This window comes from Lycium barbarum, chromosome 4 (genome assembly GCF_019175385.1).
Source record: "Lycium barbarum isolate Lr01 chromosome 4, ASM1917538v2, whole genome shotgun sequence".
In the NCBI taxonomy this organism is placed as follows: domain Eukaryota; kingdom Viridiplantae; phylum Streptophyta; class Magnoliopsida; order Solanales; family Solanaceae; genus Lycium; species Lycium barbarum.
The window spans coordinates 144699211-144709709 of NC_083340.1; the positions used below are offsets into that span (position 1 = coordinate 144699211).

General features: G+C 35.1%; 1 protein-coding gene across 1 annotated transcript; it reads left to right on the plus strand.

The window, feature by feature from the left end:
- The first annotated feature begins 2666 nt into the window (after window positions 1-2666).
- Window positions 2667-6751, plus strand: LOC132636816 (SNW/SKI-interacting protein A). Its single transcript, XM_060353846.1, has 2 exons — window positions 2667-2824; window positions 4646-6751. The coding sequence occupies exon 2, from the start codon at window positions 4680-4682 to the stop codon at window positions 6477-6479; it is 1800 nt and encodes a 599-aa protein (XP_060209829.1). The 5' UTR covers window positions 2667-2824; window positions 4646-4679; the 3' UTR covers window positions 6480-6751.
- Window positions 6752-10499: the final 3748 nt, after the last annotated feature.

Here is a 10499-nt window from a genome sequence, read left to right on the forward strand (position 1 = left end):
CTTATGAGATTTTTATGTTTATACGAAAAAATATAACTTACAAAATTTAAATTATATGTCTAAATATAATTTATCTCATGATTTCAAATCATATCCAAAAACTTAGGGGCATCATGCATGGTTTTTGATCTCTGAAATTTGAAGAGACTTTGCAGTAGCAGACATTTGAAAAGACGCAATAGACATCGTGGTTCGATGTGAAATGATTGTTATGCTCTCAATATTTTTTCGCCATTTTTTGTTTGGAAAAGGGCCAAATATACCCCGTACTATTAAAAAAGAATTAAATATATCCTTCGTTATATTTTGAATCTAAATATATCCCTGTTGTTATATTATTTGCTTAAATATACCCTTCCGTTAAAATTATCCATTTTGAACAACTTATTCTATGTGACAATAACATTTGATGAGGCAGAAACATTGTCACCTTATCCCTAATCCATTTTACTACTCTCTTCCTTCACCACTAAAATTTCCAATGCCCAAAAAGCCCACTTTCAGAATCGGAGTTTGGCCATGGCTGCTTTGATTGGCCATGGCTGCTTTGCCTCCAATTCCCATAAAGCAATGCCAGCTAAAGATTTTGTGTGGCAGCACTACTACTATTTGGACCCCTCAAGTTCCATATTATTTCCAGCGGGAATTAACTGGCTCTAATTCGCTAAAGCTTTTTATCTTTTTAAGTTAATCATGGTAATAGGTTATTGAGGTGCAAGGTTTTGGGTGAAACGGACGATTTGGGTTTTGAAGTGAGTAGTGCCATTAAAGACTATCTATTTGTTGTTGTTTTTCAGAGAGTTGAGAGCCATGGCTTTATTTCCTTGCGCATCGAGGAAGCACCTTTGTTGTTTTTCTAGAGCTTGTAAGTATATGACGGTAATTGTGGTGAAGGAAGTGGAAATTTTAGTGGTGGAGGAAGAGAGGAATAAAATGAGCTAGGGGTGATGAGATGACAATGCCACGTGGTATCTACCTCATCAAATATTATTGTCATGTATGGTAAAATATCCAAGGTAGATAATTTTAACAGAGAAAGAGTATATTTGAGTCAATAATATAATAGCAAGGTGATAGTTAGACCCAAATATGACGAAGGGTATATTTAGTCATTTTCTAACAGTACAGAGGTATATTGGGCCCTTTTCCGCTTTTTGATTGTATTTTTCAATTGGTTTACTCTGACATAGTGCAATGTGGCGAGCTTTTATTCGTCAGTGATACTTGTCCTTGTTTTTTGTCCTACTCTTTTGCTTCGGGGTAAAAATGAGGAATCATGAGATATTGCATAGAAGAAATTGTATTTAGTTCCAATAATAAGTATATATAATTATAGAAATGTATCGGTTGATCTTACAATTGCAATTGCCTATTTCACGAGGGCTGTTAATGTTTAAGATAATTTCATTTTGACCCAAATTTTGCGAACTCTTTTTAGATTTTATTGTTTTTTTTTTTTTTGAATTTGTATTAACTTCTCATCCATCCAGTAGCATAATAGTATTGTTGAGTTGAGGATATAACATAATTTCATTTTGATCCAAATTTTGCGAACTCTTTCTAGATTTTCTTGATTTTTTATTTATTTTGAATTAACTTCTCATCTATCCAATAGCATAATAGTATCATTGAGTTGAGGATATAACATGTTCTTCAACTATGTTATTGCCTATTTGTCGCTCAAGACAATATAATAGAAGAATAATAAGATCCCTTGTGAAATATTTTTTATTATGAAATTATAAATGACTGTCTCATGAAAAATATTTTCTTAAAAAACAAATAATTTCATGTCATGCCAAATAAAATATAATGTAGGTGTTAGTAAGATAAATATTTTAAAGTAATTTACTTGAAAAGATAATTCAATTAACATTGAAATTTCTCCTAATTAAATAATATTGAAGATATATATTTATAACGTCAGTTGTTATAGAGATATATGTATTGTATGCATGATGCATACACATTATTTGTTTGAAGTATTGGATTGTAACCTGATTCAATATAGCTATAAGCTTTTAGTTGACTCATAATTTGAGTGATCTGATGATTCTTTTTCTCTCCAAATAGGTTTTTTGATGAATCAATGGTTATTTAATATGAATAGTAATACATGTTAGAATATTAATTAAGATATCTATATTTCATTATCATGATAAATATATATTAACTAGTTTGTTTTTTTAATTACACGCTTTAACTTTGCAAGATTCCTGTTATTTATCATCTTTGTTCGAAATGAATCGACTTCCTTACATAGCAAACACCAGGATAAGTCTGGTTAGTAATTGTCACACGCCATCATATCTAATACAGTAATATATTTAGAAAACTTATGCATGATATCAAGGAATAAGTACAAAAAAAAAAAATTAAATATTCGATGCGAATAATTTTTTATCGTTCCTCTAAATGTAAAAGATAATAATATCTGGACCATCCTTTCAAATTAATTGAAAAACTAATAAGATGTTCCCAAAATTGAAGTGTCTAAAGAAAATGAAAAAACTAGCACAAGTTAAATCCCTTTTTTTTTTTTTCAAACAAGAAAAGAAATCCAATTCCATATATATTTGGGGAAAGCCGACCTTTTTTTTTTTTTTTTTTTTTTTTTAAAAAAAATTGTTAATGAATTTCACCCTAAGTATTTTTGGGGCTATATAAAATGGAAAAGATAAGCACGTCAAAACAGACCATACTCCTCCAAAAAGGAGAGAAAAAAATCCCAATTGCGATCGATTATTAGTCCCCTAAATTACCGACGTCTTCTTTGGCGCGTTCAGCCCACGCTCCGGTAAACTCACGACTGAGAAATCGACCTGTAAGTACCTTTTTATTCTCTATCAGTCCAAAACCCTAGTTTTTCTCTCTCTCTCTCTCTTTCTTTTTTTTTTTTTTTTTAAATTCAATTGTTTTGTAAAAATTGGAGTTGTGAATTAGATCTTATGATTTGTGTAGAAATTAGAAAAGCCTCAAATCTGCTCTGTATTGTTAATATGTGGTGAAAAGCCTATGCAAAATTAATAGCTACAATAGATGCTAAGAATTGGTTGTTAATATGATTTTTGTTGCTTGTTATCTAGAAATCAAGTTGTAAGCACCTTTTTAACTTGTTTTATATAGTGCTTTGTATGGTTGCTTGTTAATATGTGAGTAAAAAGCCTATGCAAAATCAATAGCTGCACTCTTGTTATGTGATGTAATAATATGAATCAATGTCTAGAAATCGAGTTGTAAGCACCTTTTTGTTTTCGAAACCCTAGTATCTCTCCCTTTTTTCTTTTTATCGTGAATTGTTTTGTAAAATAGGAGTCGTGAATGGGATCTTATGGCATTACGTTAAGTACGAAACCCTAGTCTCTCGTTTTATTGATTGTTTTTGTAAAAATAGGAGTTGTGAATTGGATCTTATGATTTGTGTCTACTCTCGCTGCGTAAAGGAGAGCTTCAAATCTGCTTTGTGTAGTACTTTGTATTTTGCTATGGAGGACACGGATTAGGGTGGAAGACTAGTAGGTATTTGAGTGTTGTCTCGCTTATCCTGTTCTTTGATTTCTGTTACTTTGATTATAATATTATTTTGTTGTAGTTACTGTTTCTTTAGTATTTTGCCGTGGCTTCTTCACTTTCGTTATTTCTTTTCTTGAACTGCTTTGAAACATTTTTCCTTGAGTCGAGGGTCTATCGGAAACAGCCTGTTTACTTCCACGAGGTAGGGGTAAGGTCTACGTACACTCTACCCTCCCCAGGCGAGGGAATACACTGTGTTTTTTGTTGTTGTTATTGTTGTAATATCTGAGGAAAAAGCCAGAGGAGAATTATAAACCTCGAGAAGTTAAAAGGTGCAAAATAAGGGGTGCGATAGATGCTACAATTGCTTGTTAATATGGTATTGTTGTTGATTGCTATCTGAGGCAGTAATATTAAAATCAATGTCTAGAAATCGAGTTGTAAGCACGTTTCTTCTTTTTCTGTATTTTTCGCTGTCTGTTTTTCAGGTGACTTTCTCTTCAGTCCGAAACCCTAGTTTTTTTTCCCCAATTGTTTTGTAAATACTAAATACGAATTGGATAGTTGTGCTTTGTAATATGATTTGGATAGCTGTGCTTTGTTTTACTCTTGGTGAATAACGGAAATCCTCAAATCTGATTTTTGCAGTGCTTTGTGTTCTTGCTAGTTGATTGATATTCTGGTTTGCTTCTAATATGATATAATAGTATGAATCAATGTCTAGAAACGCCTCTTGTAGAAAGGGGAAAGGGAATTAGGCCATTAAAGATCGGATCTCTACCAATGCTTTGTGAGTTTTAGACTTTTAGCAGTTATAATTAAGTTATCAGTTTAAAGTCATTGCAAGTCTGTTTCCCTGATTCTTTTGAATAACTAATTTGAGCTTCCAACAATCAACTAATTGATTAACGAAAAATCTATATATTCCAATTGATCCGTCAACACTAGTGCTGAGTTTAGGTTAATACGGTAGAGCCTTGATAATTAAGTATTCCAACCCTTTTTTATATGGTGGATACTTAATTTTTGCATTTAGTTGGTTATGTTTTTCAGCAGCATTCTTTTAAGGTTCATTGAGGCATGGTTGAGAGATTGATATATTGATCTGTACGTGTCTTTTCTGTGTATACAGGGGGTGGAGGAACTTTAAATAAGGGGTTTTCATTATGGCATCTCTCAAGGAGCTTCTCCCACCAGCAAAGTCAGCTACCAGTATAGTTTATGATCATACAAGTGACCCATGGTTCAAGAATAGGTACAGTGCAACTGAGGCAGAGAAATCTGCTATAATCAAGGCAAATCCAGTACCCCCTTATCTAAAACGGGCTGGCTTTAGGCCATCCAAGCTCGAGGATTTTGGGGATGGAGGAGCATTCCCTGAAATCCATTATGCACAATATCCACTTGATATGGGAAGAAAGAAAGACTGGAAACCTGGGGGTAAGAATTTGCCTGTTACTGTGGATGAGCACGGTGAAGTGAGATATGATGCAATTGTGAGGCAGGGCGAGAACGCGAAGAAAATTGTTTATTCTCAACATAAAGATCTTATCCCGAAGTTTGTGAAGGATGAAGAGGATGATGAAGAGATGGATGAGGATGAGAAGCAGAAAGTAATCGATGAGACAATGGAGGAGACTAAGGCAGCACTTGAGAAGATTGTAAATGTGCGGTTGAGTGCTGCACAGCCCAAAAATGTTCCCACACAATCTCAAGAGTCCAAGTTTATTAAGTACAAGCCTTCCCAGCAAGCGGCAGCTTTTAACTCGGGTGCAAAGGAGAGGATTATTAGGATGGTAGAGATGCCCGTAGACCCTCTGGATCCACCAAAGTTCAAACATAAGAGGGTCCCCAGGGCCTCTGGTTCTCCACCAGTGCCTGTTATGCATTCTCCTCCTCGTCCTGTTACAGTGAAGGACCAGCAGGATTGGAAGATTCCGCCTTGTATATCAAACTGGAAGAACCCCAAAGGTTACACAATCCCACTTGACAAGCGTCTTGCTGCTGATGGCAGGGGACTTCAAGAAGTCCAGATCAATGATAATTTTGCAAAACTATCGGAGGCTCTGTATGTTGCAGAACAGAAAGCCAGAGAAGCGGTTGCAATGCGGTCAAAGGTTCAGAAAGAGATGATGATGAAAGAAAAGGAGAAGAAAGAGATGGAACTTCGGGAGTTGGCCCGCAAGGCAAGATCTGAGAGAACTGGTGTGGCACCTCCTGCTGCTGCAGCTGTGCCTTCTGATAGGGACACCAGGAATGGTGATGGTATGAGTGTGGATTATGAGCGTCCAAGAGATTTGCCCAAAGAGTCGAGGGAGGAGAGGGAAGAGCGATTACAGAGAGAGAAGATACGTGAGGAGCGACGTCGGGAGAGGGAGAGGGAAAGGAGATTGGAGGCAAAAGATGCTGCAATGGGTAAGAAGAGTAAGATCACCAGAGATAGAGACCGTGATGTCAGTGAAAAAGTGGCTCTTGGTATGGCTTCTACTGGCACATCAAGAGGAGAGGTCATGTATGATCAAAGATTGTTCAACCAGGAGAAAGGGATGGATTCTGGATTTGCCGTTGATGATGCCTACAACGTCTATGACAAGGGGCTATTTACCGCTCAGCCCACTCTTTCTACTCTATACAGACCGAAGAAAGATACTGATGCTGAAATGTATGGAGGTGCAGATGAGCAGTTGGATAAGATCATGAAGACAGAGCGCTTTAAGCCTGACAAGGCATTTGCTGGAACATCTGAGAGGGCTGGTACAAGAGATGGGCCTGTGCAATTTGAAGTTGAGGAAGCTGAGGAAGCTGATCCATTTGGTTTAGACCAGTTCTTGACAGAGGTTAAGAAGGGGAAGAAAGCTATGTCAAATGTTGGTAGTGGAGGCACCATGAAGGCCAGTGCTGGCTCCACCCGAGATGGCTATGAAACATCGAGCAGAACCCGTATTGCTTTCGACAAAGGGCGTTGAATTATCTTCCACTGCCAGTGTCTGGCCTTTATGTGTCCATCTTGGCTGCATCTGTGCTGTTGGTTTTGCGTTAGCATGAAAATAATTGAACTACTCTTTATCTTCCATGCCTATCAATCTTCAGGCCGACTGTAACATCTCTTAATGATTGCTTTCTGTATTCTCTGCGTTGAAACAGATGGTTTTTTACTAGATTTGGAAGATGATGACATTCACCGCTTAATTAAATTACGTTATTTTGACTTAGTTGGATATGTGGAATTTCTGGGATATATCTGCGTTTGTGTTTTCTGTTGTGAGGTCTTTTCTTCCATTTTAATCTTTTGCTGCAGAGGATTTTCTCTTTGCACAATATTCATCATTGTCAAGGTTTCTTTGTATTATTGACCATTTATATTTCTGCATCATAATATCGCACAAGTTATACCCGTATCCTTAAAGAAATTATGGCCACTAGGCATAAGTTTGATTGCTAAAGGGCAAAAGTTTTAAGATCAGCCCATTTGAAGGACAATCATGCAATTTCTTCAAATTTATGTGGATTAAGATGAATTGGATAAGATGAGTTAAATAATGAGTTATAACCCAACTCGCTCAACTTCACTCCAATTTCTTTCTTTTTGGAAATACCAGTAAACTTTCTCGACCAAATATTCTCCACACATTACAAATAAGTTATAAATTTATACAAACAAATCCTAAATTCTAGCTTATTTAAGCATAAAATATCTGTATATCTTACAAAATCTTATTACATTGCTCACAATCCAATGAGCAAATATTTATGTAAATAATGTAGGACGTCATGAGCCTATTGTAGTGTGGTGAAACATTTATGCACTCCGCTTTTAGAAACAAATAAAACCCATAAATTTTAAAGCATTAAATTGGATAAACAAAATGCAATCAAGAACCAAATTGAAATACATAAAATAGAACATCAATAAGCAGAACTCCAAGAAATATCATGAAATCTTTCATTGCTAATTGCCTTTAATTTCCTAAAGTACCCGCAAGGGTGGCTCAGTTGGTTGAGCATAAGGCTTTCATAATGGAGGTTTCAGGCTCGAAACCCCCTGCCTACGACAACAGGTGTTGACACTCAATTTTGCCCCGCTTTTCTTCCAAAATATTTATTTGCGTTTCTAGTATTTGGACAACTTAAGAACAGTTATTTATATTTTATTACAATTATTAGCTTTCTATTAATATCGTCGTTTTTCATTATCCAACTATAGTCATTGCCTATTATCGTTATTATTATTATTATTATTATTATTATTATTATTATTATAATAATTATTATTATAATAATAATAATAATAATAATAATAATATTGCCATAACTTAATATTATAATCGTCATGATCACTTCTAACATTTCTATTTATCGTCTTACGCAAAACGCATCACATTTCTTTTATACAATTAAACGATAGCATTTACTTACTTTTAAACTTTACAAATATTATCTCTCAACTAGTACGATATAATATAATATTTTGTTTAATTCAAGTACTAATAAATATATTTGTATATTAAGTAATATTTTAGCACGCGTTAATATATAATTAACTAAAGAGTGTCTTTCATTTTAATTTAGAAGCCCAAATAAATATAAGAAAGAAAGCATCTTAAGTCCAAGATAAAAAGACTTCATACTAGCTCAATTCATATAATATTTGATCCTTAATTTGGCTAATATTAGCCCAAAAGAGAGCCCATCCAAACAACCCATTTCCATACCCTCTTTTCCACATGGACGCCACGCGAGCGCCCCGTCAGCGCCACATAAGGCGCCAAACGGTCACAGCATAGGGCTGGCACACGCCTCTCAATTAACCAGCACATGCCTCCCACATCCAACACACTCCTCTGCCACGTGTTTCCCCTTTATTGGCTAGTTAATTGGGAAATACCAATCTACCCCAAATGGCTGTCCTAAATAACTAAAATAACCCTCCACCATCTGTAAACCCTAACATTTTTCCTAGACGCCTCTTTTCTTGTTCTCTCCATGGCAGAAACGTTTTTGTCACCTCGCCCATTTTTGGTCCATGTTCAGCCTTTCATCAACCAGGTCCACATTTTACTCTTCTCAATTCAAGTAAAGCTTTGTGCTTTTCTGCTAGTTTCAGCGCTTCATAAGGATATTTCCCAAGTTCATGTATCAAAGAGAGTCGAAAATCTCTGATTCAGACCGAGACACCACCATTTCGGGTAAGATCTTAAATCAAATCTTCAATACAAGACAAACCTTGGTGAGATCGAGCAAGTTTGACCGACGTTTGCTTCTAATCGTCCCTTTAAGATTTCCTTTTCTAACAAAGAGATATGTTTTTCGCTCTATTCAAAAAACAGCCATGAGATTCGTTCAGAGAGATTTTTTACCGTTTTGAAAATCCTCGTCTCCAAGAATCCCACCCAAAACATCCGAAAACCATAGCTCTCAATTATAAATATTTGCCTTGCATCCATTTTAGGACCACGGTTTTTGGGAGCCATCACCCCTCACTTTAAATTATTGTTGAAATCAAACTTTATTCTAAAAAAAAAGGGTGCCTTGGTTTCTATCAAGGTTTCGGACTCAAAGGTTTTCCGAGTGCAAAGTGTTCAAAGTTTGAGCCTTAGATTGGTGACCCAAAAGCCCTAGTTCGCTGCACTCGAAAAAGGTATGTAACTCTCCTTCCTCTTCTTTTCAGTTCAATGTAGGATTATGTAATTAGTTTAGTTTAACTTAGTTTTAATGTTGTAAGTTAGGTTACTGATTTTGTAGTTCACTTTTAGTATAATTTTTCCTCTTCTCTGAATATCTTCATTTTTTTTGTTCAAACGGATGAATTAGTTCAATTTCAGTTCTGTTTGCTTTGTCATGTTTATTTGCTAGTTCTGCTTTATCTTGTTTTAAATCAAGAACTAGTTAGTTTGATTTCATGGATAGTTTAGCTCTACTTTGGCTATTGTATGAGTTTAATGTATAAATCGATCTTACGTTTTTTTTAGTTCGGTGTTTTCACGTTCGGTTGTTATTTAAGTTCTAGGTGTTGAATTCCATGTACTTTCCCTTTTTTTATTTTTTTATTTCTTCCAGTTTTCCTGTTAAGTTTTGCTACTATACTAAACCACTTTCTCCCTTATCTTGTTCGAGGAAATATGATAGATTGGTATAATCTTAAAGTTGTTTGAGTTTCTGAAATCATGTCTAAATGTTGGTTCGTTTGGGTTAGCTGAAATAATTTAAATCAAATTTGTGTGTTACCCTCTTTAGTTGTAGTTGTGGTGTAAATTTGAACTTGTATTATTGTTGTCTCTGTCCAGTAAGATTATGTGTTCCTTTAATACTAGAAATAATGTTTCAATGCTTTTCATAGTTTGTCTTGTTCCTATTTGAATACTGTGACGAAGTGTGATAGATGACTCTATTTTCGTAAAACAATGCCTACGAATTCTTATTGAACCATGACTGAGATTACTCTACTCTGAAAATCACGTTTGCGAGATCTTAAATTACTCTTATGTGCACACAACATACTACATGTTTGCGGGTAAATAAAACTGAGATTGTTGGTTTGGCCTTGCTGGTGTAGAGAAAAGAAGGATCCCGCTGTCATGTCCAGTTCGCTGTTATTGGTTTTGATTTTTCCGTAATAATTCCATGCTTAGGGATATTTAGAAACCATATATTTGGCTACTGTTACTGTTTGTTGTGTCTGCAAAATATGCTTTCCTACTATCTATATATCTCGCCTATGAGTTTTAACCTAATATAAATATGAACAAGGAGGATATTGTTAGAACTAGTATGTGGACATGTTTTATAGCAATCGATTTGGCTTGTTCCGTTTATTTACATACTAGACTTTAATGAGCTGGAAATAATTGACAATGGTTATTGCTTAAGTAATCCTACCTCCAGGAACTTTCCTTTAATTGGTGCATGAAGTGCTGCATATGTTGGCTTGTCTGCTGATGTTGAATCTGGAATGGAATTTTTCCACTGCTATGTATTTTTTTTATTCT

What these genes read in the sequence shown, in the direction of transcription:
- LOC132636816 (XM_060353846.1), top strand. Translation starts at nt 4,680, where the DNA reads ATGGCATCTCTCAAGGAGCTTCTCCCACCAGCAAAGTCAGCTACCAGT.